Genomic DNA, 27,474 nt, shown 5'->3' with positions numbered 1-27,474 from the left:
GAAAGACTCTTTAACAACTAAGATGCCATAAAATATGTGTTCTTATCAAACCCAAGCACTGCATAAACAGAGCCTGATTGTAAATGCCACAACTTATTCTGTGTTTATCGTTAGAGACCCAATGGATGCTCAGCGTGAGAGATTGATGCGGGCAATGAAGCAATGACAGCGAGCAGCTGTTGTATTGAAGTAAAATAGCTTGATCTTTTCATTGACATTTCAACCAATTCCCAAGCATTTAAAGAAAACCACTTGCTAAACAAAAGGAACAAAAGCATTTCGGTTTTCAGGTGACGCTGAAATGAAACTTTCTCACACAGACGACACAATGATTCCTTTTGTTGTTCAGCCTGTTTGCTGTTCATTGTTTGTGTTGCACCAGTGGCTTCCAATTATTATCGGAACGTTTTACCTGAAAGCTAAATGCCATCATGACGGATGTGTTGACTCGCATCCGTCATGATGTGAGGCGACACATCATGACGGAAGGTGCATCTACTGAGTAGTAGTTTGTAGGTTTTACAACGTATTCAACCTGGTTTTTTGCAGCTCATTTTATTTCTTATTTTTACTTTTGCATTTCCCTCTTAGCTTATATGTTTGTCGATGGATTGTATTTCATACAAAAACTGACATTATAGGTGGAGGAAGTTGAAATGATTTCGTGCCTGAAACGTTGCAGGGATGTGTAAACTTTTAAAAGCAATTGTATGACGGATTGTAGCTGATCTTTGCCGTTTGGGAAAGCGGTACTGCTTCAAGGAAAGTGTCTTAAACTGAACCATGAAGCACCATCCATGGGAACAAACCGACCATAAAGAGTTACGCTGCACGTAAAGTGCCCTGTTTGTACGTTGCCAAGACTGTGTTGTCTGGCTACTGTTGATCCCTGATGATTTACCTTAACAGCAGATTCTCATGTGTTTTGACTTTAGCTGTCATGTACATTCGCGGTGCACACACTCTGGCTCGTATTTGTCAGAGGTCTAGTCAGTGTTAGCTTCATATTTTGATCTCAATGCAAATAGAGGATGGTTGAGAATTTTATAAAACAGGAAAGCTCTTTCTATTTCTTAATGCTAAGGTGATTTTGGATCAAGAGGCTAAAGATGAAGGCCAGCAGTTTGTCAGTGGAGGAGTGTGCTTGGACATCCAAGGAGTGCCATCTAGTGGACGGAGATCTGCAAGGCGCTTTCCAGAAGGAGAGGGTTTGCTTACCAAACGTCTTCAGGCCCAAAAAATGGAAGTCACTGATAAAGACGGAAACAAGCCCCAGTTTTCAGGTTTACTACACATCCAGAGAACTTTTCCTGGAAGCGCTGGACGTAGAAGCCATGAAGGAGCTGATTAGGAGATCTGCAGGAACGAGGGCCGGAGCTCAGAGACTTCCACACAGCCTGAGTAAGGAGCGGAGCATCTCTGTCTCTGACGGGGAGTACGGCGAGGCTTTAACATTGTTCTCCATTGTTCTGCAGAGTGGTTTGTCTCTCGGGGACAGCTGCGCCTTTGCATCTGAGTTGACCCTGAAACTGGACAGACAGCACGGTCTCCTGAAGAGAAACAGCATCCACACCCACCTGCTGTCTCTGACCAGGCTGAAGCATGAAGACAAGCTGGAGGCTCTCTCTGCTTTCTGCAAGCATTTATTCCGCCGCTACCAGACTCTACACAACCCTGGTCCCAAACTGGCGGTGAAAAAATACACGCTCTCCCACCAGCATGGCCTTTGCTCCCTCCATCTCGCCCTCCTCTGTGACTCAAACTCAGGCTTCATCTGCAACATGTACCTGTACTCTCCAGAGCAGCTGCAGACTCAGAGTAACACGCCTGTCGTTGCACAAGTGGTCAAACGATTGGTAGAACCTTTCTGCGGCCAAGGCCGGATTGTTCAGCTGGACAACTCAGCGAGGATGGAGGGCAGACTCAAAACAATCCTTTCTGAATTGCAGATTAACATTCAATTGCCACCATCAGAAAAAAAGCAAACAATATCCCTGCCGTCACCTTCATCTCTGTGTGAAACTTCAAAGGAATCAAACTCAGAACTCACAGCCCACCTTCAGGGCTGGACCGGACCTGCTCTGCTCCCTCTGTCGGACCTGAGCGGGTCTGGGGCAGACGCGTTCATGCCGGGCTTTTGGGCGGCCCTCCACACCGTCTGCATCAACACGTTCGTGCTCCACACTCTGCAGAGACGGGCCCCAGGCCGGACGGTTCCTCTGCCAGGGTTCACCAGGGCTCTGGCCTCTCAGCTGGCCGCGGGCAGCAGCAGCGTGGCCATTCCCGTCCTGCCACCACTGAACAGCTGCTCCGACCAGGAAACCACAAATCTTTCAAAGCAAAGGTCAAGTCACGTTTGTTTGATTGCAGTCTTTGCTACATGAGAGGAGTAAAAACCTTTCTTTCTCCATAATTGAATTTCTGCAACGATAGTGAGACGTTTACAGCAGCAGAATCCATTACAGTCAGCAACACATTCAAATGAGCTCTTCCTAAAAAGTCTACATCTGAGATGTTTTGTCAATAATTCTTTAGTGTTGATTTTAAAAAGTATTAATTCTACTGGCAGATTTTTTATCTTAAAGCAAGACATTTTCCGATGTCATGAGTAAAGAATCTGCCGGTGGAAAGAGTCGTTTTTTTAATCTAGATTCAAAAATCAAAAACCAAGCTCCTAAACCTGCTAGTAAGAATCTACTAGGCAGTTAGCTTTGTCTCATTTTAAGACGAAACTAACTTACAATTTCTAAACTTACAAGTTTCTATGAGAAACTGGTAATGAAAGTGCCATCAAAAAACAGCATTATCAAATCTCATCTTCTGATTTCCAGTTACATTCATATTGAATTACCAATGTTTTACTTTTGTAGTACTTTTTCTGTTATAAAATAGTTACCACTTTGAAAAAAAAATATAAAAATCCAGGACAGTTTAGAGACAAATTAGGGATTAAATTAAGGTGATGTTTTTCTAAGTGACATTTCTAAGGACTTGTTGCTTCTTCCCTGAAAGCGAAGCTGTTGTTTCTATTTTCAAGTGAACCGCATTCAAACCAGAGCATTGCCACGATTGAGTCGACTTGGTTTGTGGCATTCTGCTTGTTTTCTTTTGAACGGCGTGGATCCAGAATGCTGGGAACTGGTGTAATGTCTCCGTTACCAGGCTACCGTTCGATCTGGCAGGAACCAAAATAATCTGGCCTGGTAAACGAAGGCTTTTTTTTTTTTTTTCCCCCACTGTCGAACCGAACTGACCATGATTGACAGTACAAAGTAAAAGGCTGATGCATGTTCTTCTGTCTGTGACGCTGCAGGTCAAACACAAATGGCTGTTTTCGGATGATGGAGGGCACGAGCTACAACTTGAGAAGTAGGCCATCCACGCCATCGAACAAGCAGGGCAAACCAGGAGTTGTTGGGTTAGACAACATCGGCAACTCCTGCTACTTCAATGCTGTGATGCAGTGCCTCTGCTCAACCATGCCCTTTGTAGAAGACCTCCTCTGTCACGCGACGCGCAGAGACCTGGAAAAGTACGGGGCGGCCCACACACCACCTCTTCTCTCGTAGGCCCAGATCGGACGAGCTTTCCCCAGTGATCTGACCTCTCTGTCCGTGCAGGTGCGACTGCAAGATCGCGCAGGTTTTCATCCAGCTTCTGGACCAGATGTGGCAGGGGACTAGCACCAGCTGCTCCCCTGTGCAAGTCATGTCTGCGCTGCCCTCCGTCTTCCCGCAGTTTGACAGCTACACCCAGCAAGACGCTCAGGAACTGCTGCTCCACCTCCTGGACGCCCTGCATGAAGACTTAAAAAAGGTGCATGAACATCTCTCATCTACAAACACTGTTCTCAGATTATCCAATTAAACAATTTCTAATTAATTAGTATAACTTTTAATGTATGGTTAATGTCATGTTTTATGCTTATGGGAGTCCAATGCGATGTATTTAAGATTTTTGGGGTTTTTTTCTTTTATGATTTGGTTTGATGTCCTGTTTGCAATTTTGCTCGATTCCTGTCAAGTGTCACAGTTTTTAGAAAAGCGGTATAGAAATAAAATGTATCAATATTATTAGTAGTAGTAGTAGTAGTACCAGTAGTGAAGAATTAAGTTCCAGTTGCATTTTAAGAAAACAGCTCAACTTTTCAAGTTTGCACTCCTTTTCCCAGTTCATATTTGTGTTCATTTGGTTGCAAAACGTCAGATGCATTTGTCAAGAAAACAGCCAGGAAAGAAACAGAGCAGAAACTCCAAAACTGAGTCCACCCTTGTCTCGGATCTGTTTGAAGGCCAACTCAGCTACCTGACCAGCTTCCTCCACTGTGGTCACGAGGCGCACAACAATCAAACCTTCACTATACTGTCACTTCCCATCCCAAACGACAAGAAGTGCACCATTCAGGTACGTTTCGCCAGATTCATCGCAGGGTCCTCTTCTGGGTCCTGGTGGTTCGTCCTTACCTTCACCCAGTTTGTGTGTCTGTGCAGGATTGTTTATCCCTGTTCTTCGAGGAGTCGGTCCTGACTGGGGCCGAGCAGAGCGACTGCTCATACTGTGGCCGAAGGAGAGAAGCAACAGTGCAAACTTACTTAAACAAACCTCCAGAGATTCTCATTTTGCACCTGAAACGGTGGGTAAGAACATCATCGAAGAATACTACAGCTGTGATTCTTAAGTTCATATTGAATTTGTTCAATTGGATCTAATATCTCACCTACTGATCCACGAAGAACAGCATCCAATTGGGATTGAAATCTTTAGACAAAACTTGTACGTAGTTAGTGGGACTGCACACTGGGGCTTAAATAATTAGCTTCAGTTATCGTTTTTTGCCTTATTCATTATTAAGCAACATGTTAGCTTTGACCAAAGTGAAGAAATAGCCTGCTTTCAAATTATTTTTTTAATTTAATTAATTAATTTATTTATTTATTTATTTTGCTTTTACTGTACTTTCTTTAATCTGTTAAAAGGTCTATTAAAGAAAAATACAATATCTTCAAAGTGACAGTAAATGCGGGTTTAGGAATTGGCCTTCATTGTAAAAATGGCTGACATTAGTTAAAGGGGCAGTATTATGAAAAGTCAACTTTTTATTTATTTATTTATTTTTGTTAGCTTTACATCATGTTATAATAATGTCATTCCCTCGTCAAAAACATACCTGGAGTCCTTTAGTCTCCTGTGGCAACCACTGAGCTGTGCTGAACGCCAGGAGGGACCGAGCGATGCAACTTCCCCACTCAGCTCCTTCAGACTAGTCAGCAGCAATTAGCAAACACCTGGAGGAACTGTGCATAGCTGGTCGAAACATTGTTAAAGGGTTAATAGAGGACAGATGAGATGACTTCCTGAAGGCAGACCGTTGGAAAGAAGAGCATGACATTTTTAAAGAGACAGTGGCCCAATTTGAAGGCATTAAAAGACAGTCACATTACGTTTTAGACATATTTGATATACAGCATTTGTACACCAACTGAAGGTAACACAGTTACTTGATTATACTGTAAAATGTGACTGGAAAATACATAATGCTGCCCCTTTTAGTGTTTTACCAAGTGCCTCAATGTCCCTGGAGGCAGAATGTAAATGTATTTATTGATCTAACGTAATTATCTCCTTTAAAGGTTTTGCTGCAAGGGCAGGAGACAGGTCAAGTTGTCAGCCAACGTGTCGTTCTCCATGGAGCTCGACATCACTCCGTTTCTGTCCGGCTCGGTGCGGAGACGGCCCTCCTACCATCTGTATGCTGTTGTGGTGAGTGATCAGGCGACAGACTGCAACAAGCTGCATCACTGCTGTCATCTTGGTGTTCAAAGTCCTTCTTCAAGGGGTCGGCATCCTGCATGTTTCAGTTCTCTTCCTGGTTCATCACGCAACGTCTTAATGTTCTCATGAAACATTCAGATGAAGTAGATACAGTTGAAACCCATTATTTACATATGTCTTCTTTATTACTACCTGAAGTCAAATCAGACTTCTATTGTTTTGGTTAGAATTACCAAAGTTATTTCCTTTTGCTGAATGGCTCAGTAATTAGAACATATCAAATATTGATTTATTAAAGGGGCAGTATATTATGTGGTGACATTTCATAGCACAGTCTAGTAACTATTTTTACTTCATCTGTTATAAAAATGCTGCAAATGTATCAAACGCAAGTTAAAATAAATTAGACTTTGTAATTTGACACCTTTAAATTGGGCATCCGTCTCTTTAAGAAGCTCCCGTTTTTTCTGACACTCCGCCTTGTGCATGTCGTCACAACATGGCTCCTCATTATTTCGTTAAGAAATAGTCTTAGAGGCCCTGGACCGAGAAGCAGCTTGTGGAAGTTCAGCAGACATTACCGCCATTTGCTTGTTGCTGCTGCCGCTAGTCTGGAGGAGCAGAATGGGTAGGAGGAGGAGGTCTGCTATGAGACGGGGTCTTGGCTGGAGGCTGCAGCTGCAAGGAGGGGCTTTGTAGAAATAAAATTCACAAAACTTGCAATTGAGCATTAAACAAATTCACTTTCACTGTGATGCCTTTTGGTTAATTTCTAAATTATTAAAATAAATTCTAAAATATTCCTTTGTAATCCATGCCACATTCCAAGATTTGGAGCCAAAAGACAAGTTCTGAAATAGTCCTTAGAATTATGCAAAGCGTTGTGACTTTGATATAGCACATCACAGTGTTGTGTCAAAGATGTAAAACCTTGAAACGTCAACATGCAAACATTTTCCATTTTTCCCCAAACCCATCAAAACTTGGAAATCTGTCAATCTACCAGACAAGAAAATGACTGTCTCATCCCAGGCGTTGGTCAATATATTTATGAAGTTTATGTACTTGAGTAACTCGCTTCACAGGAGAAACATGATGTTTTATATCTTTTGAAGATTTCTTTCTTACAGTTGATGGAAAGATGGCATTTAAGATTTAAATTATCGGACCAATATAAAAAAAATCTTAAAGCAGAAATGTGGGTCTAATGAAAAGATTAAAACCTGCTTAATGATTTTTCTTTTTTAAAAAAAGCTACTTATAATCCGATTTTAAAAACTGGAACCCATGTTCTAATTTATTGTACACAAATACGTGCTTTCAAGTTGGTGTGGAAACCACATAAAGGAAAGCAAAATAAAATGTAAAGAATTAAATACAAAGACAAATGAACCATTTTCTTTCTCCAGATCCACAGAGGTAACCTGGACATGGGTCACTACACGGCTCTGTGCTACAACTCGGTGCTGGAGACGTGGCATTGGTTTGACGACTCCCTCGTCAAGGAAGTGAACGGGAACATCGTGCAGTCTCCGGACGCTTACATTCTGTTCTACACCTGCAACCCTTTCTAGACCCAAGAGCTCTGAAATCTCCATCCTCAGCGACAGATAAAATGCATTGCCACACGAACGCAAAACTTGTTGCTTCTTCTCCAGCTGACTCCTCTATAGAACGGAAAAACAAACAAAAAACAAAAAAACAAAAAGCTTATACAGCGTATATCCTTATTCTGGATCAAATCGGAAACAACAACAAAAAAAAAATCGCACAGAATTTATTTGAAGCAGTTTTAATAAATAGTCATACAAGTTGTTTTGAGGTTAATATAATCATGTTAAACAATTTGCATTTAGAGAATTAAGAATAAAAGATTGAATGAAGAAAAGAAAACTGATTATAATTTCATGCCAGGCCATAAAAGTTTACTCAGAAGTAGTTAAATCCTTTTAGCTCTAGATCTCGGCTCCATTAAGAAGCAACATCAGTCTCGTTTATTGTTTCTCACATAATCGTTTGGTCAACGCTGAAAATCCACTCAGTTCTTCATATCATCAGGCTCAGTACACAAAAACAACATAACGCAAAAAAAAAAATAATAATAATAATGTATGAATAAGATTTAGATAATCCATCCCATTAAGTCACACTCTTAATAGTGTTTGAATATGATAAATCTGAAGGTAAATATAACATTACAGGAACATGTTGAGTGTTCTGCACTGGTTGGAGTGAGACAGATGAAATCCCAGCATCAGCATCGATTTAAAGCATTCTGGGATGGAAATTAAGATCTGCTGTCCAGATAATGTGTTTTACGTTAACTTAAAGCGATTGCATATTGAATGTGCAAGAATGTGGGTTAGTATGAACAAGCAACAACTGGCCTCCTCTTAATCTCAATAAAAGATCACACAGCCTCTCCTATTGCCTTCAAACAGCAGAAGTTTATACAGTTAGAGCCCAGAAGCCAATGGTCTGTCTTCACTAATATGGTCATGTTTCACTGGCTGCTACTCTTAGAGGAGAGAAAAAAACAACAATTTGGTCAAGACAAAATTATTTACACAGAAACATCTTTAGTGTGCGACCTCTGCATTGCTAAGACTGTACATGGCATCTAACTGTTAATCCTGCGTATGCAGTCGCTGCTATCTGCAACAGAAATGACTGAATCGACCGTCGGCCCTAACACAACTATGGTAAAGAAGTCAGATTAGCATGAGCGTCGGTTTAGCTTCTGGATGATCAGTGATGTATACAGGTGGCATCGTTTTGACAGCTAACGGGTCCTCTAGTAGCTGAAGCGCTGCACAGAGTGCCTCCGCTGTTCACTCGTCATGATCCCAAAGTGGCTCGCTCCATCGCGACCTCCCGTGTCCTCCATACATGATCGATTAACCACAACTAACGTCGCGCCAGGCTCTTCACGGAGCGGAAGAAAATAACCTCTAGGCTTAAGCGTGGCTGCTGTGCGGTTGCTCCTCGTGTCGCGCGGCGGCTTCACAGGGTGGAGTAAAACAGGATGTAGGCTGCGGACGACTTGACCGAAGACGAGGAGATTTCCGTCACTTCGTGGTCATCGAACTTGTACCAGCGCTGCTTGAGGGAGTTCTTACAGTAGGCCGTGTAGTGGCCGCCGTCTAAGCCCCCGTAGTGATTCTGCAGTGGAAAAAGACAAAGGTTAGATTGAGATTCACTTCCCCGCCTGCAGCAGTTTGGCCTCGTCCCTACTCACAGACACGGCATAAAGGTTGTATCTCCTCAGGTTCTGCTTGGGCCCGATAACATACTGGGCCAGGTCCAGACTGTCTAGAGGGAAATCGACAGATGTTTGTAGTTTTTGCCTCCATCGGCCTTCGTAGGAGAACCTGCAGAAAGAGGTTAAGCGAGTTAAAAGTCTGTATTTCCCATAATACTCATAACCTCCTGCATGGACGACAGACCGTTTTAAGTGAACCAGGACAATAGGAGGAACCTTCCAGATCTCCAGCTTCTTGGTGGAATCTCTGTGGGCTTTGCAGTGTCTGCAGAACACCTTGTTGTTGTCGGTGAGCTTTTCCTCTTTAGAGAACAACCTCAGACAATCCTGCCAACAAGAGAGCAGAGAAATATTGGAGAAATGTCATAAAGTAAAACTTTTAGCACCCAGATTCTGCATGAATCGCCTTTTTGTCTCTTCCTACATTCATATGTGGGCAAACCATTTCATATCCATGTACTGCCATAGAGTTATTCTGGAATAATTAACATAAATAGTTATGAAAAATACTCAAATATCACATTTAATTTAACTTGACTGTAAATTCTGGTTTGGAAAACCCAGGCTAACATACCAGGTTTTTTGTAAAGCAAAGAGCAAAACAAAAAAAAATATTTTAAAGAGTTTTCAACATATCACAATAGAGAATAGAGAAAAAAACATGAAAGCAAAGCTCGATTAAACTAATTGCACACTTGTATACACTCTTGAACTGGCATTTGTACTTTAGTCTCTTTGTCTCACCTGCCATCAATAATAATAAATGAAATAAAGTCCAGTTGCCAGGAGGATTTCCTTTACATTTAACTTATTGTATTCTCTAGCTTAAACCACTGGAGCTAATTTCTGGTCCAAAAGAAAAGCATCCAGACCCAAACCTTCTGGTGGGATGTGAGTTAAATGAAACTAAATACAGGCTCTTGTGCTAAAAAGTTGTGTTTGGTACATAAATGTCCACCAGGTGGCAGCAGAATGATCTGAGGTTCCAGCCCAAGCCTCCACTAAGCCAAATTTGGTTTTGGGGCCCTCTATTTCTGCTAATAAAGGGGCCCCGGGGCCCTAAGCGGCTGCTTAGTTTGCTTATGCCTTGGGCCGGCTCTGATTCTTCAGACTGAACTGAAGTTTTATGTTAATGTGAATGACGATTGAAATACCAGTGAGCTTTGAGGCGCGCATAATCTTAAATCTAAACTCTTCAAAAAATGACTTCCTGGGAAGAAAATTAAAGCCAAAATGCAAACTGACTCAGAGAATCTGGGAGCTCAGATGAAAAAGTTTAGGGACAAGTCATGTTTTTACTGTGAGATATAAATGGAGAACTTAGCTAATTTGATCAAACCGAAGAAGACAAAATAAAACAAACACTTTGCAGTAGTTGGAGAGAAAACATGTCGTGACTGACCTGCAGGGAGCACTTGCTGGTGGAGGCCAGAGGCAGTGACAGGTACATGAAGGTCTCAAAGGTGCGCGATTTGCGATGGCAGGTCAGACACTGGACCGTGGACTTGAACTGACCCTGGAACAGCGCCACGATGATGGACTCGTTCAGCAACTTGTGCTTGTTCCAGGCCACGTTGGCCGCATTCTGGTCATCCAGGTGGTCGTTTTCCTCCTCCTTGTACCGCTTCCTGTTGTCGGCCTGACAACAGAGAGGCAAGAAAGCAAAACTTAGTGGCACACAGCAAACCGCTACATGTCGGGTTAGTAACGCATGCCTTCAGGGTTCATCTAAAGCCGTCAGAAAAGACCCAAAGAACTTCCTGTTTGTATATAATATACACTGCCAGGCCCAAAATAAAGAACCATCACATCTAATTAAACAAACAAGTTGTTGTGTTTGTGCTGCAAAGTGTTGATTTCTCAAATAAGTGAGTGTTGAAACATCTTATGAGATGAAAATGAGTGAATCTATTGAGTTAAACGTCGAAAGATTGATTAAGGGGACATGAGATCATTTTCACAGATAAACGAGCCACAACATGATTTAGGACTTTTAGGATTCCTTCACTGCTAATGAACATCAACAATCCAACATCTGCTGGGAAATGAATGAAGGCAAGCTTAGTGAAACTGCTCCATTTAGCCAGCATGCCATAATCCTAACTGAAAAAAAAAAAAACCCCTAGGTATATTCACATGCGATCAATTTAACTTGTAATTATATAAGTGGTAGTTTGAGGAAAATGTAAATGTGTAGTTTACATTTTGGTCAGGGAGTGTCAACGAGATCAATCCAACCATGAAAGGGCAGGAAAATATTCAGTGCCCCGCAAAAGTAATCACACCCCTTTAACTTTTTACATTTTGTTGCATAGCCACAAACTTCAGTTTATTTTATTCTGATTTCATAGGAATAATTAACACAAAGAAACTGAATAATAAGGAAAATTTATAACTTAACTTTTTTTTTTCTGTAAATGAAATAATTTATTTACCTAATTAGTAAACACTCATCTCAGGACTCTAGGACATTAATCCTACAGTACACACCATTTTGTGTTGATTTATCGCAAAGCTACAATAAAACACACTGAAGTTTCTGGCTGCTACGCAGCAAAAACATGATGCAGTTGAATGAATATTGGTACTTTTCCAAGGAGGTTCAGGTTACGAATGTCATCAAAAATTGTTGAACTATTTAGAATCTCAAAAAGAGTCAAATGGACCCTGAAGCGGGCCAACCTGATGGCAGATGGTCTGGACATCACACAAGAGGAATGCGATGGAACGGAGATTGGGTTATGACAGATGCACTTTCCTGACTGATCCAAAGTTTTCGGTACATTATCTTCCAAATCAAAGCAGACGAACCGACCTACTGTCAGGATTCACAGCACTACACTGAGCTTCTAATGAACAGATCTGATTAAAAACTGGCTTTGTGAACAACCCGCAACAGATTTAGGAATGAAACTGAAGAACTTTTGTTTGCTATCTCAGAATTTTATCTAAACCTTTTTCTTTATTCGAATGCACATGAAGCTGGTAAAAAAAAACAAAAAAACAATCAGATGCAGGCAATGAGCATGTTTTGGGTCCACATGCACAGAGGTTCTGAAAGGGCATCGGACTGGACGGATGTAGACACGGCACATTCACACTCCTGCAGGAGGACCAGAAACACACAGCTTTACTTACTCTCTAAATTTCCATCAAAATGATACCCGGTGAAAAATAAATTAATGAAAATAAAAAAAAAAAAACAGAAAGAAAGAAAGGAAGAAAGAAAGGAAATGGTAATTGACTTATGCTGCTTTTAACTGTTTACAGACACATTAGCAAAAAGCATACAGGTGTAGAAGAAGGTAAGTCATGATTTAAATTATGGCTGCAGCAAACGATTATTTTATTAAAGCAATTATTCAGACGGTTAATCGAATTTTAAAAATGGCATCTTCTTCAACCACCTATGCTTATTCTATACAATATTAAAAATATATATAAAACATAAAAATAAGAATTCAATTCCCTTTTCTAAGAAAAACATTAATTCCCTAAAATATAACAGCGTAGCAAAGGATGAATCTCCAGCTAAATAAATACTAAAATACTTACAAAAATCCTTTCTGCTTTACTTGTAAATTCAGTGTGGAGCTGAACTGCTGACTATTTTTTTATTAATCAATTAGTACCTGGAGGCCAAAAGATGCTCAATTGGAAAATTTTACAGAATTTGGGAAATTCTGGGCAAAACAAATAAGATTTTTCATCATAAAAGCAGAATGCATTTATGTTTTGTACAGTTTTGGCTTAATTACTGCTCAGTGGCTTTTCAGGAAGAGGCATATTTTTTAGTCCGGATCCTCCAATTAACGGTTCATTTCTAAATTAGTTGATTCTTTCAATCATCCATTAATCAAGATTAATCCGACTAATTGTTTCAGCCCTGATTTAAATGGATATTTTTGAAACAAAAACTCAGAGAGAGCACATCCTGCCATGAATGTTCATCTTTTTAATAAACAGGAAGCTCGATGCTGGTTTTAAATGAAAGTGTGTGTCCCACCTTGTTGAGGTCTTCATGCAGGCCGTCCATCAGGAACAGGAGCAGCTCCTGGGAGTCCTGCTGGTCATAGCCTGCAAACTGATCGTTGATCTTTCCTATGGTGCTCTTGAAGTCCCGCGGACTGATGCACTTGTACAGACCGGCCCACAGCGCTTTCATTATCACTCCAAACTCCTCTGCAACCTCCCCTTTATGGCCAAGAATGTTGGACCTGGCAGACAGAGTTAACGGAGACGTAGTCAGACCGTTTCACACTGAATCGCCGGGTTCCGCCTGATGAGGACCTCACCTGTTGATGTCTTCAAGGTAAAAGTTGTTATTGAAGTAGTCGGCCATGCGAGGAGTGTTGCAGAGACACTGCAGGATGGAGTTCATGTAGCAGGTGTTTCCTAGGTTTCGAAGGCCAGTCAGTGATGCGCCCAAGCCTCCGAAGGAGGGATTCAAGTTGCGAAGCTTCGCCGCAGACGGTCGCGCGCTCTCTACTTTAGAGTAAACCTTTACACTGGGAGGTCTGGGAGAGAAAGAATGGCCAGTTTAACAGAGGGCAGACAAAGACGCAGGAAAAGCTAATTAAAAACATTGGGATTTTTGTCCAACAGACTATTGTAGCACACCTACTACATCAATTCCCAGGTTTTTTTTTATTATTATTTTACTTCACATCATTTACTAGAGTATAATCAATGGTGTTGCTGTTCCATGAAGCCCCAAAGTGCTTTTATGTCATATAATCAGCTTTATTTCAAAGTATACTTGCGTTCCAATTTTTATTAATAATTCTAAAGTAAATTGAGCCCAATTTAAAGTGATGCATTCAATGTCCTTTTTGAGCTACAGGGCCATAAATGTCACTTTGACTCCTTCAAAATGTATTAAATGACTGAATATTTGTTTTGCAGTAGCACAAAACCTTATTCAACAGAAAAAAGGAAGCAGTACTTCTACCTACCTGATAATGGGTAAATCTTCATAGATAATTTAACCCCTTACAGCGACAATGACGTTACAAACTCTTAAGTTTAAGTTTATTTAAAGCCAAGTTAAACACAAGAGGATGTAAATATAGGAGTTCCAACTAAACAAGATTTGCATGATGCTTCCTCATGAAACAGGTTCTCACTCTGATGTGTACAATAGTGTATTTGTTCCACAGAGGCAAAAAACAAAAGGCTCAAAAAAAAGAGACTAAATGAAAAGTATATGCATATTAAACTGAACAATGAAAAATTACTTAAGAAATCTATCACAGATCAATTTAGCTCTAAGAAATACCAAACAGAGAAAAACTAGGTAACAAAAGTGTTCCTTACTTGGTTTCTCTGTTGATGGTGGGTATGACTGCAGCAGCGGTTGGAGCGGTCGTCTTTTTCTGCGCCTCCTCGTTCACTTCCTGGCTAATGTCCGGAGAAGAGTAGGAGCGTTTCAGCTTGGACTGTTCCCGCTCTCGCTCGTGGCTCGTGTCGGGCTCGGCGCTTCTGGGACCGAGGTTTGGCGGTCGGCGGGGTGGACGGTGGGGTCTGAGGGACGGTGACCTCAGGAGGGTAAAGGTGGACGCGGTTCGTAGGGGAGTGGTAATATCTGTAGGTCCCAGTCACTGTGTCCAAAAACTAACAAGAAACAGGAGGGAAGAAAGTTTTTGAGTTGAAATAGGCAGCACTTGTGGTCAAATAAATGGAAATTTTAATTGACAAGATTTAAAGTGACACCTTCATCCAGCCGACTGGGAGGCCTGGCACACTCCTACCCATCTCCTCACTCCTCGCTCTCGTCAGAGGCTCCCTCTGTGAACCAAACAAACATCAATGTGGGTTACCAGGTAGCTTCCACCACCGTAATAAAATCCGAAATGTAAAAAGTCATTCTGTTTCTCCAGCTTTGCCCTTGAAAATAAATCAAAGCAAAAATGTCTCACCTTGATTTCACTCACAATATGGTTGGGAGCAGGAGAATCCAGAGACATGCTCTTCGAAGGCGTGTCCGGGTTTTGTTCTTTCCCCCTCCGCTCTCTGTCGTCCCACACTTTCTTCTCTTTGTCTTCCTCTTCCTCTGCCGTCTGCCTTTCGAGTCTCTTCTTCTCCTGATGTCTTTTCTCCTCTTCCTCCTTCTTCCTCTTTTCACTTTCCTCCCGCTCCTTCTGTTCCTTCTCCTGTCGCTCCTCTTCCAAGCGGCGCTCCTGGTTGCGTTTTTCCTGCTCCTGTTTGGCCTTCTCCATCACGGCCACCGCCTCCGAGTGTATCTGTTGTTGCTCGTCTTTGGACAGAGAGCCGCTGGAGCTGAGCGGAGGTTTAGCTGAGCGGTCAGGGATGATGGGGCCGTTCTGGGTTGAATCTAGCGCAGACCGGTTCTGGTCGCTCTTGGTTTGATCGGACAACGTTACGAATGGTTTCTTGGTTCTGTCAAACTGAAACGTGAAGAAGAAAACATCTGATGAGCAACAGTTGAATGAACACTTAATCAAAATGTACGTTTCCAGGATGGATGAATTACCTGGGGGAAAACTCTGGCTGTTGTAGGCGACTGGCTGACTGCAGGATCCTTCTTACTCAGGTCCAAACCAGAATTAGCATGTACTGTAATCGGGAGGTCAACGGTATCTGGCAATCTGTCGGCAACTACAGAGGTTTTGGATGCTGGCGGCTCAGCGGGTGAGACGCCGTTCACCAGAGCAGGAGCTGCTGGTTCCTGAGGTTCAGCTGAAATCTCTCGCTCAGGTGGAGTTGGAGTCGGAGGCTTCGGTTCCTCCAAAGACGGGTAGCTAAAATTCACTGCTTAAAACATGGCATATAATAAACATAAGCATGGCGATACTAATAACTCATTGGGCTTAAATAACTATGGCCTATAATGTATGACTAGTCTCTGCTGGAGACTCTATGCCTCGTTAATACATCACTGTAAAAGTCTCAGGTGCCAAACTCCAGTCCTCAAGGACTGTAGGTTTTATAAGTGCCACAGCTACAAAACACTGGAATGAAATGGCTTCCTTAATTACTTCCTCCTTGTGTAGATAAGGTTCTTCAGAGCCTTATGACCTAATTATCCTGTTCAGGTGCAGAGACACATCTAAAAGTTGCAGGACACCGGCCCTGGAGGACTGGAGTTTGACACCCCTGCAGTAGATGCTTGATCCTTTAACTTTCTATTTTGTTACTCATTGTGTAGGTATTTTAACTACCTACATACATTTATTTTTGTATCCCTGCAAACAGATGTCCTGATAAGAAAAGTTTTCTTTGTTTATGCTGCTTTAAACAACAAACTGTGTTTGTCTACACTTAAAGATCTCAATCAGTTGATACTTTGATCTTGCTGCATGGTTTTATCTCCCTATCGTTCAAAACATAATCTGAGCCAAGTGAATGGTTCATTATGAAGTTAATATCAAGCCAAGGAGATAGCCATGTCATTAATCCAGCTGTGTGGGACAGTCACTCTGATTTAAGACCTGAAATTGTGTTTATGGATTCAGCAGTAAATCTCAACCATAAGCACATGTACTTAAACTCAGCGATTGCTGATATGAAAATAAAAAGGGGGACGAGCAAAAACAGCCAGGCGATGTTCCAAGGCCAAACTACCATGATTCATTCTGACGTTATCTATTTTTACTGCCTGTTATCTCAAATAAGGACGTCCAAAAACGAGAACACAGATTTCCAAACATGACGCTCACCACCTCTTTGAACGGATGTTGATCTCCATGAACCCTAGCTCATGACGAAAGCACTCAATTCCTCTGACCCAGTTTTTGTCTTCAGATGCAACGCCGGTCAGGTTTAATTTTGACAACACAACCCAGATTTTGTAAAAACGATCATTGAATGAATGTTGTCAGAATCAATACTGAAGTTTAGTTGTTTCTGTAAATGCAGGGCTGGTGATACTCACGCTGTGGTAGGCTGTTGGTGATGGTTTGCCTCGGCGGTCGGACTTTAGCGTTGGTCGTATACATTGGATAAAACAGCAGCCAGTTCTCATAGCCCCCCTCCAGCACCAGTGGTTCACTACGCATAATTGTTAGGCTGTCCCACTGTGAAAAAGTGTTTGAAAAACATTGGTGCCACTATAAAAATAATCTCCTCATTTGGACATAACGCGGAGGAAATACACACAATTACCTTAAAAATGGCGTCTTTTAGACTCATCAAGGTTGTCCCTAATTTAAGGTCAGATGCAGAACTAAACCAGTCGAGCAGAACAACATAGTCAACAACTCCTCGCCTTCTCCAGTGATCTTTAGACGCGTCAGGCAACTTCGCCTCAATCAGTGTCACAGTGATTCTGAAAAGTTGCACCAAACAGATTGAGATGCCACACTGAACTGAGACATACAGAAAATATAAATCGATTTCTTCTATGTAAAATTATTTTATTGTACATTTATGAATTGGACCCGTCTTTCTTTCCTCCAATATAACTCTTTTGGGGCTTGAACAAATACAGTGAAGTGTCGTCTCTCACCCTGGGCTGACGGCCTCCTCCGGCACACTGATGCAGGTCTGAGCCGGGACCTGAATGTGAGACTCCTCGTAGTCTCTGTGGCTGCGAGCGTCCATCACCAGTACTGATATGGTCTGATCCTTCATCATGTTAAAAAGTTTCTCAGCTGTGATGCCACCTGCTGGCTGTGCAGCTAAAATGTAAAACAAACCATATTTAATGAGGCCGTGCAAACTTTTTCAAAACCCAGCGAAGCTCAATCAGCATGAAACGTCAAGAACAAGCAGCAACATTTTACAGCAATCACTTTGTGATTTGTCTTTTGTGTAATTTACCTTTAGTGATGACACTTTTCAGTTCGTTCTGCTCTCCTTTCACCTTACACACACACACACACACACACACACAAAATCAATTCTCTCAATAGTATAATAACAGGAGTTTAAACATTTTTGTATTCAGGTTCCACTTTCTGATGCAAAATGCTGAGTAGTTGATTTGTTCACCTTTTTGCTGTCCTTCTTGTTTATTGTTGAGGCTTTTGGAGAATTTCGACCATCTTTCTCCGTTACTTCCTCCTTTTTCTTCTTCTCCTCTAATCGCTCCTTCTCCTCAAGCTTTCTCCGCACCTCAACTTCCTCATACCTAAGTGAAACATAAGATTAATTTGATGTAAAAACATATAACTCCTTACGTGCAATCTTAAAGCATGACCAGACCATGTGTGATCTAAGATGAGAACAGCCTCTAACCTGAGTTTAAGGCTTTCAGACAGCTTCTCAGCTTCTTCAATGGCTTTCTTAAAGCTATTTGCTCCAAGCATAGTCATGTAATAATCCTAAACAATTCAAAACAGAACAAAAAAAAAAGTTTTAATCGAGATAACACTATTAAACTAGTCACTTCAAATCAAAGTCGTCATACCGGTTGCTGCTTGAAATCTGGCCTTTTCTTTATGATGTCATAAACCGTCAAGTACTTCATGTACAGCACATAAGCTTTCTCCTCATCCCTGTCAAGACGACACTCCTCTGCCGCCTTGAACAGTTTGCAGGCACTCTGAACATAGCTGCAGCAGAGAAAAGAAGAAAGAGACCCTTTATTTCATTTTTATAAAACTCCCTCCTTACAGGTAAATCATATTAAAATAAAACATCAAAAAGTTCATTTATTTCAGTAATTCAGTTACTTCATTAACTCAATTTCAGAGGTGAAACTGATTTAACTTATAGATATTTTACAAGTTGAATAAAAAGATACAAAATAGTAAAATATAGAGATTTGTTTTACAAGGTGATATCCATTATTCTGATTTCATATAATTAAAAAAATAATTTTTTCATACAGAAATTTTGTGTTATGGCCAAAACAATCATGAGAAGACTACAGACTTGACTGTCTGATATCAAAAAACAGATTAGTCACAAAACAGCATTGCCAAAGCAGCCTACTTCAAAAAATGAGCTATCCAAGTATATAAACAAAGGTGAGCGCAAAGCAATAACTGTGGCAGAAAAAGCTGCACAGAAGAAGAAACCACACTGTGTAGCAAAGCCCACTCAGGTCTTGAGCTGCCACTGCAGACAGAATCTCAAGAATCATCAAACACAGACGAATACAAAACGTAAGCTATGACTGTTGCGTTCTTCATGCCATTCCTGAAATGGGAAATCTGAGAACTGAAGCGCCTCAGTTTGAATATATGCAGAAAGAAGAATGAACTGTTTCTTAGTGGTTCTAATCTTTTTAATGAAAGTAACATTTTGCCTTTCATTCTGAAATCACAGTCTCAGAATCTGAAAGAAGAGTGAAGAGGCACAGAATGTAAGCTAAGTGTGAAGCTAGCCAGTGATGATCAGAGAGCCGTGTCATCTGCTGCTGTTGGTCCACCAGCAGGTTCTATCGGCTCCAAATTCAGCCTGGAAATTTCAGAGCACTTCCTGCTTCCCTCAGCTCGCAAACTTTATGGAGATGCTGATTTCATTCCCCTTGGCACCTGCCCACACTGCTACAAGAACCATTTCCGTTTAATGATAATGGCATTACTTTGCCTGTTTGACTAACAGCAAATTGCCTGACCTAAAGCCTGTAGAGAATCTATTGGGTAGAGTTAAAAACAAGAGACATCAGACAAAAAAAAAAAAAAGGCAAGTAAAAAGGCATTTCTTTTTTCACAGTGGGTTAATGAATGTGAACATTATTACCTTCTGGTGCTCGTTTTGTCTGGCTTAATTTCAGCTTTTTTGTTGAGGTCGCCAAGAGATGTGGATAAATACAACTCCTTGGCCCCTGTGGAGACTGCAGGCATCTTGGTCGGCGATGAGTTCAGAGCTCACAAGCTGATGACCAGTCAGTGTCTCACACAACCTCTGGACATCTCTAAACACGTTAGAAGCTAAATTAAAGGGACACAAAAACCAGTATTCGTGTGAAGATTTAAAAAAAAGTGCTTACGTAAAAAATGTCATTACGATAAAACACAATTCAGGCGAAATATATTCAACTTGGTTTCCATGTAGTGTCATTTTTAACAACCGTAAATGTTACTTTTACTATCATCATGTTAGCTAGCTGCAATTAGCTGTGGACAACAACATTAAGTTGTTTTCGCTAACGTTAGCTAAGACGACTTCTTCTAATAAAATAGCCAAACCTAAGCCGACGGAGTACTAAAGAGGGCTTGCGCTGTAAAGTGTATACACCAACCCATTTATTCATAGATGAACCGATTCGGTAATAAAATGTGAACTTGTTGTTGTCTTTCTAGTTAGCTGCCTAGCTGCGTTAGCATGTTGCGTTGTGGAATAGCGCACTACACAACTATCACTGCTCTGACATTCACAGCTACAACTGAATTCAACGCGACGCCTACAGGTTTTTCCGCTTGCTTTTTTTTTAAACAATAAAATATGCAGCAAGAGCTGTTCACTAAAATTTGTTCCAACACAAATTACCTTTTCTCCGACCTGCTGATTACATTTAAGCTACTTTTTTGACAGCTGATTTCTGATCTCTTGTTCCGCTTCCTCCTTGTCTTTCTTCTTCTTCTTAGCATTAGGCTGTTATTGTTTATAATCAGCTTAGTAGCTCAGTACTGCCACCAACTGGACTGGAGCGTTAAAAAAAAATAAATAAAAATAATAATAATAATAATAATACACAGATACTGTGTGGTCAAGGTTTACCCTATAGAACAAACAAGCCTCACAGACATTTGCACTTTGTCCTTTAAACCCTACATTTTAATACCGATGATGCAGCTGGAGCAGTTAACTGTTAATTTGCATTTTAATTTATTTTAACTTATTTTCTTCCCACTTTGTAGTGAAATTCTTTCCCTTTGTAGTTTGAAACACATTTTTTTTAACAATACTATTATGTTTAGACAGTTTTTCCAGCTGCATATCTGTGTAGCCATTTACAAAAGGAAAAGCATACCAAAATATTACAATCCAATTGATTTTTAAGCCTTTGAACAGTAGGATTAAACCTTAAAATAAGCGTTTTAGCTAACAGTAGTTGGTGTTTTTTTTTTCTTGCCCACATATTCATGAGCTACAAGGCAAAACCCTATTAATTAAATAATGTACAATTTTTAATTTCATTCAGAAATTCCTTGAAAATGAGATGTTATTTAAAGCTCTGTCTAATCTGTTTGAATTGACATCCAGACAGATCAAACAAATCAACATTATTGCATTTAGAAACTTATTGGAATTTATGTAGCTTCAACAAAACGACCCCTTAAGAATTTGTCCTCAATTTATATTTCATTAGTCTGTTCATGTTTCAATTTAAGTTTTTCTGACATTAATAATTTCAGGTGGTTATTTTTCTTGAAGTACATTTGGATCATTTGGCTTACAATGTGTTTTGAGCATCTGCAGTGTTGTGTAAATGTATTTTGTTTAAATTTTAATTCTGCATTGCATTCAAGTAATGACCAGTTCCTGTTTTCTTTTACATTTCGTCTTAATTTCCACTAAAGTTGACTCAAAAATGTAAATAATGATATTTTATGTCTTCTGAATCATGGACATTTTCTTTGTAATAAAGGCAGATGTCAATTGTTTTTTTTTATCAGCTTATTTGAATAAAACAATGAAAGTAGGACCAAACGTAAAGCACTTTGTCTTTGATGTCAGCAAGTAGCAGTCCCTCCTGGATTGTGCCATTATAATTCATCCTGCTTTCATCAGGCTCTCAGACATGAGCAACAAAAGGGTAAAGGCACAATAGTCGCAGTGTTTTCGATTTCATGTAGCAGTTGTTTGAATATTAATGGGCAAGCAGCGGCGAGGCAGTGCGGTAAAAAAGCATATCTGTTACAGAGATGTTATTTTTTTTATTTCTGTAATGAAGTTTGAGCTCAAACTTCATCTATGTTCATGTGTGATGAATTGGCAATTAATTTCTTTCAAATGAAAAGCTTTCAATGAGATAAGCTAAGAAAGAAATATAGCGTTACTCTAAAATGCAAAACAAAAGAACAATCCCAATGCTTTCAGATGACGGAGAGAAAAAGCTTCTGTATAAAAAAGGTTTCTGATAATGTTGTGTGTTTATCAGACCAGCAGATTCTGTCCTGATGAATGAAGATGTAGGATTCAATGCCTCAAATATTTTTTCTGAGTGTTTTTTTTTTCCCAAAGTACTGTTTGCTTGAAACTGAATGAGCTCCCTGATTAAACACCAGTGAGATCATGTAAGTGGTATCACATGTCGAGCACAAAGCCCTGGAAACGGCCCGGTGTGTGAACAGTCCAGGTGATGCTGCAGCTTTTGTCATGCTGTTTAAAAGCCATCCATAAGTTGCGACATGCGGTGGTTTTGCTCTGGTCATCTTTGAACAATTCATTGTTTGTTCTTTGTTCATTTATTTTGCATAATGTCACCTGCGTCTCACTTTTGTCTGGTTTGTACATTCATCGGTCCTCATGGACGCCGAAACAATGTTTTGGAATAGCATTTAGGCAAGATGTGAAAACGTGAGTACTACTGTACTATAACCATTTTCTTTTCTTCTGTTTTGGAATAAAATTAACCGTCACACTTTGACGCCTGTCCGAATTGCATTTTATGAAATCTTTTGTCAGTTTTGTGTCAGACAACTGTGCAAAAATTGTTTTCAAAAAAGTTGTGGGAGCCATGAAAATACTTTAGCGGGAAAGTGGTTTTAAACTTGGAAATCTAACACACCCATACTCTAGTTGTGTTCAAACTTTGAACCCAATTGGGTCAAAGGAGGCCTCAAATGAGTTTCAGATTTTGTTCGGGATCCTTTGTGATTTTTCTAGGTGAGTTGTTGGTGGTCCTGGAATGTCTGCCCTTCTTCTGTGTCCATTTATGAATGATGCTTCTCACTGTGAGTCAATGGAGTCTCAGCATTAGAGACATTTTGTTTCTTGGAGAAAAAATAAACGGTAATAGAGAAAAACTTTGTGAAGACAAATGTTTTCCAAGTGAAAGAAATATATATATTTTATTGCAGAGATACTTTTTCTTTTTATGTGCCAAATATTTTTGCGTGAGCTTACATTTTCAAAGTAGCACACACAAATGCTTCAATGCTCACAGAGCAAAGGCACAAGCAAAGGTAGAAATCTGGGATGTCTAGAATAACAAAAGCATTTGTTTGATGGTTCAGTTGCGTCACTTACTCAGGGCGTGTTCCTCACAAGGACGTCTATATAGTCCTGTGATCCCTAATGCCGAGTACACAACTCATCTCTGCATCCAGTCGTAGCTCTGCTCAGTTAAAGAGAGGACTCTTCTCCAAAAATGCAAGTTGAGGAATACAATCGCAGAGGTAACCTCAGGCTCTCTTTTACTGCATTTACTCCGTTTCATGATAAATAAACACGCAAAGTCAGCTGGAAATTTGTACAAAAAGAAAAAAGAAAAAATGTAATTAAAAAAATACAGCTGGGGACATCAGTGTGATTTCAGTGCATGTTACTGTGCAGGTAAGGAGCTGGTGGACTACATCACCAAGTACCTGAGCTCTATCAGGGAGAGGAGAGTCATCCCAGATGTGAAGCCCGGCTACATGAGGGAGCTGCTTCCTGAAGCTGCGCCGACCGAACCGGAGGACTGGGAGGACATCTTCAACGACGTCGAGAAAATCATCATGCCTGGGGTGAAATTTCCGTCACTGCCCATCATCTTAACAAATGTTAAAAAACAAAAATTTAAAAAAGATTATACACTTAATTCAGCAGTTTGAGTGTTTTCTTCTGTTTTTGTCCAGATGGTTCACTGGCAAAGCCCTCACATGCACGCCTATTACCCCAGTCTGACCTCATGGCCCTCCATGTTGGGGGACATGTTAGCCGACGCCATCAATTGTGTGGGATTCAGTTGGGTAAGAGCGCAGCACGACACACAACCCCCAAAAGTGGAGGCTGTGTGTCTTACGTAATTCTGATTCTGACTTTCTGTCAACACAGGCCTCCAGCCCAGCCTGCACAGAGCTGGAAATGAATGTGATGGACTGGTTGTGCAAAGCGCTGGGGCTTCCCTTTTTCTTCCTCCATCATCATCCTGACAGCATGGGTGGAGGTCTGCTGCAGGTTTGCAACTGCATTTTTCTTTTTGGATCTTCTGCATTTGTCTGATCCTCATGATCCCCCCCCCTCCTATTCGATCAAACAACTCTTAGAGCACCGTCAGCGAGGGGACACTAGTTGCTCTTCTGGCGGCTCGAAAGGACAAAATCCTGCAGCTGAAGGCCGAGCTGGACCAGGAAGTGGACGACTCTGTTCTCAACTCGACACTGGTGGCCTACGCTTCAGACCAGGTCCATGTTGCCTCCTTTCTGTCAGCGACTGCACCATCATCGATTCGTTGCAACAAACCCAGACTTGTTTTGTGGCTGCTCTTGCAGGCCCATTCGTCAGTCGAGAAGGCAGGTCTGATCGCTCTGGTGAAGATCAGGTTTCTTCCCGCAGACGAGAAGCTGTCTCTGAGAGGAGAAACTCTGAAGCAAGCCATTCAAGAGGACAGGAGACGGGGCCTCGTTCCTTTCATGGTATAGTTCATACGTTTTGTTGATGCTCCGGTGAGTTTTGGTGAGGAAAAGTCACTGGTGTCTTATGTTTTTAGCATATTTAGAGCACTAAATAACTACAAAGTGTAGACTTTTCTACTGAAAGAACTCAAAACAATTTTAAGCATGTTGATTATTCTGCATTGAGCACAATCAAGTGCAGTCAAGAAAAGTCATAAAATGTTAATTTGCCAGTGTTTTAATCAGGGAATTCATTGTTTGTATTAATCTCTTCTTGAATGTTCATGGCTTCTTTGAAATGTGAAACCACAACCCAGTAAATAAATAACACGATTTATTTAGCAACTGTAAATTGTATTGGAGTGCTGTGTTAATAACTTTATATGTGTTTGATTAGTTATATCCAAAGCAAGCTCTGCTTTGGATCATTTGCCCAAAACACTAAGAAAAAAAAAATGGATAATTTTTAAGAAATAGGACATTTCACCTCTTAAAATATAAAAGATCAAAACCTAGAGAGGGATTGGAAGCCCCCATCACCAAGAAAAGCACATTTCTAAAGAATACAAGAGACACAAATAGACAGGAATATATTGTTATAATTAGGTAAATTAACTGCAGTAACATTTCCTGACACAGCTCTCTGTGATCTGATTTCTCTCCTGTTCAGCTGTGTTCAACTCTAGGAACGACAGGAGTGTGTGCATTCGACAAGCTCTCCGAACTGGGACCAATCTGTGAGTCTCCGAGCTTCACTTCGAAATGTATCATCTACGAGACAAAATTTGTGCTTTTGCATAATATCTTTGAACACAGGTGAAGAAGAGGGACTCTGGCTTCATGTCGATGCTGCCTATGCCGGCTCAGCCTACTTCTGTCCAGAGCTACGCTGGTCCCTGGAGGGCATTGAGTTCGCACAGTCTTTTGTTTTCAACCCTTCTAAGTGGATGATGGTTCACTTTGACTGCACAGCTTTCTGGTGAGTCAGGACATCACCTCGCCCTCAGAATCAAATTAGCATTTTACATTTCAAAGGGGGCAAAATAAAAATCAATCAGGTGTGTTGAGTGAAGATGATGGACTCGACTGCCTTGTTGTAGGGTAAAGAACAAACATAAACTCCAGCAGACCTTCAGTGTGGATCCCGTCTACCTCAGACATGAAAACTCGCGGGCGGCCACAGACTTTATGGTACCAGTCATTGTGTTTTTCACAAAATCAAACCTTCAGCGGCTTCTTCGTCTCGTAACGCTTCTTTTCCTCCTGATGTCCAGCACTGGCAAATTCCCCTCAGCCGGCGCTTCCGATCTCTGAAGCTTTGGTTCGTCATGCGCTCCTTTGGGCTGAAAAACCTCCAGGCTCATGTCAGACATGCAAGTGACTTTACGCTCTTCAATTGTGAACAATTATAGAACAAATATCTCATATTGTACGAAATGAATGTGCATTTATCCACTTCAGGAACATATTTATTTTCTGTTTCAGGGCATTGAGATGGCAAAACTCTTGGAGTCTCACATAAGGAGTGACCCAAATTTTGAGGTTCCCGCTGAGAGACATCTTGGCTTGGTGGTTTTCTGTCTGAAAGTACGCAAACATGACACGAAACTATACAGATGTGCAAAAAGAAGCTTTGTCTTTTTGTCTGAGGCAACATTACCTTCGGTCAATTACTGCTGAGATGCATGAACATCCCAATCACACCTTGGTGAAAGGGTCAAGCAATACTGCTTAGCAAGAAAGGTTTGAAATAGATTTAGCTCTTCAACTATTTTAGTCACATATGCTGGTTTTTTTTATTTATCTTCATCCCAGGCAGGAAACGCTTTGACCCAGGAGCTGCTGAGGAGACTGACCCGTTCTGGCACCATGTACCTCATCCCGGCAGAAATCCACACGAAACGCATCATTCGCTTCACAGTGACGTCACAGTTCACCACGGCGGATGACATCCTCAAGGACTGGGCCTATATTTCTAAAACTGCTAACACTCTGCTCACTGAGAAGCATGGCTTCAACAAAGCCGACCAGCTGAGACCCGGAGAGCAAAAGGCGGCAGGGAAAGAAGAGAATCCAGATCCCCACTTGGACGCCATGGCTGACGAAAAGGAAGATGTGGTCACCCAGCTAGAGAAAGCCCAGATAGATCTGTGGATCGACAAAGCTTGGAATCGACCCAGACGGCCGATGCGCTCCCTCAGCTGCAGCAGCGAGCCCCTGCCCTACTGGGCGCTGTTTAGCTTCGACTGTGAAACGACACCCGGTCTGAAGGATGGAGCACACGGCCTCCCCGTGCCGTCAGCCACAAAATCCGGCCCTGTGTCGACACTCGCCCAGATGCCTTCAAGTCTTCCGGGGAAACAGGTCCTGAAAAAGCTCACAAAGTTCTACAGTGTTCCCAGTTTCTGCAACCAGTGGGCCCAGTGCAGTAGACACCCGGTAAACTGCCCTCTGAAGGTCGCGCACGCAGGTCAAAAGCCCCTCTCCTCCAGCTGCAGGAGGGTGAACTGCATGCTCTCTTCTCCTGCTGCAAACACGCCTTCTACCTCTCCACTGGAAAGTACCAACGGTGCTGAGCCTCAATAACTCTCAAATCACTGAACAGCAATTCAGTCTGCTCACAACCTTCAATAATGTCAAACAAAAACACATTTTTGTACACTTTGTGTCTTCTATGTTTTTATTCCCAATAAAAGTACACCCCGGTCATCGTTTCTGTGTTTCACTTTGGTTTTCTTATGCACCGAGTCGTCACCAGCGTTAACTGTAAGCATGAATCTTTTTTCATTTCTCAGTTGTTAGACAGTACTCTATTTCTTTCTTTAGACAATAGAAAGTATTTCTGACTCTCAGTTGTTAGAGAGTACTCTATTTCTTTCTTTAGACAATAGAAAGTATTTCTGACTCTCAGTTGTTAGAGAGTACTCTATTTCTTTCTTTAGACAATAGAAAGTATTTCTGACTTAGTTCATCTGAGTTTAGCCA

The 27,474-nt window shown here is 41.2% G+C and overlaps 3 protein-coding genes across 3 annotated transcripts; 2 read left to right on the top strand and 1 right to left on the bottom strand.

Moving 5' to 3' along the window:
- The first annotated feature begins 1,781 nt into the window (after positions 1 to 1,781).
- Positions 1,782 to 7,528, top strand: LOC129369528 (putative ubiquitin carboxyl-terminal hydrolase 50). Its single transcript, XM_055045005.1, has 7 exons — positions 1,782 to 2,344; positions 3,314 to 3,532; positions 3,621 to 3,816; positions 4,207 to 4,404; positions 4,491 to 4,633; positions 5,631 to 5,760; positions 7,182 to 7,528. Exons 1-7 carry the CDS (start codon positions 1,782 to 1,784, stop codon positions 7,344 to 7,346), a joined length of 1,614 nt encoding a protein of 537 aa, XP_054900980.1. The 3' UTR covers positions 7,347 to 7,528.
- Positions 7,529 to 7,547: 19 nt separating this feature from the next.
- usp8 (ubiquitin specific peptidase 8) lies at positions 7,548 to 20,512 on the bottom strand. The gene is given in 20 exon segments (XM_055045004.1): positions 7,548 to 8,934; positions 9,011 to 9,143; positions 9,219 to 9,361; positions 10,437 to 10,673; positions 13,041 to 13,251; positions 13,330 to 13,551; positions 14,351 to 14,512; positions 14,514 to 14,647; positions 14,747 to 14,821; positions 14,953 to 15,441; positions 15,528 to 15,805; positions 16,929 to 17,070; positions 17,159 to 17,321; positions 17,502 to 17,673; positions 17,816 to 17,858; positions 17,987 to 18,125; positions 18,233 to 18,318; positions 18,405 to 18,549; positions 19,685 to 19,859; positions 20,435 to 20,512. Coding segments are annotated over 19 exon segments (3,237 nt in total). The 5' UTR covers positions 19,789 to 19,859; positions 20,435 to 20,512; the 3' UTR covers positions 7,548 to 8,775.
- A 2,707-nt stretch (positions 20,513 to 23,219) lies between these two features.
- Positions 23,220 to 27,460, top strand: hdc (histidine decarboxylase). The gene is made up of 12 exons (XM_055044838.1): positions 23,220 to 23,289; positions 23,447 to 23,619; positions 23,731 to 23,844; positions 23,930 to 24,052; positions 24,142 to 24,279; positions 24,367 to 24,510; positions 25,160 to 25,226; positions 25,306 to 25,468; positions 25,590 to 25,680; positions 25,764 to 25,862; positions 25,975 to 26,076; positions 26,305 to 27,460. The coding sequence occupies exons 1-12, from the start codon at positions 23,262 to 23,264 to the stop codon at positions 27,073 to 27,075; spliced, it is 2,013 nt and encodes a 670-aa protein (XP_054900813.1). The 5' UTR covers positions 23,220 to 23,261; the 3' UTR covers positions 27,076 to 27,460.
- Positions 27,461 to 27,474: the final 14 nt, after the last annotated feature.

This window comes from Poeciliopsis prolifica, unplaced genomic scaffold (assembly GCF_027474105.1).
Source record: "Poeciliopsis prolifica strain line A6 unplaced genomic scaffold, Auburn_PproV2 SCAFFOLD021, whole genome shotgun sequence".
NCBI classification, from domain to species: Eukaryota; Metazoa; Chordata; class Actinopteri; order Cyprinodontiformes; family Poeciliidae; genus Poeciliopsis; species Poeciliopsis prolifica.
Note: the sequence above shows the minus strand (reverse complement) of the source record. Positions and strands in the feature narration are given on the sequence as shown.

Bases quoted from the DNA above. Each gene is read 5' to 3' on its own strand.
- LOC129369528 (XM_055045005.1), top strand. From the start codon at position 1,782: ATGTACCTGTACTCTCCAGAGCAGCTGCAGACTCAGAGTAACACGCCT. The intron at 4,405-4,490 runs GTACGTTTCGCC...GTGTCTGTGCAG, and splicing joins ACAAGAAGTGCACCATTCAG to GATTGTTTATCCCTGTTCTT. The intron at 4,634-5,630 runs GTGGGTAAGAAC...TCTCCTTTAAAG, and splicing joins CTCATTTTGCACCTGAAACG to GTTTTGCTGCAAGGGCAGGA.
- hdc (XM_055044838.1), top strand. From the start codon at position 23,262: ATGCAAGTTGAGGAATACAATCGCAGAG. The intron at 23,845-23,929 runs GTAAGAGCGCAG...CTGTCAACACAG, and splicing joins ATTGTGTGGGATTCAGTTGG to GCCTCCAGCCCAGCCTGCAC. The intron at 24,280-24,366 runs GTCCATGTTGCC...CTGCTCTTGCAG, and splicing joins TGGCCTACGCTTCAGACCAG to GCCCATTCGTCAGTCGAGAA.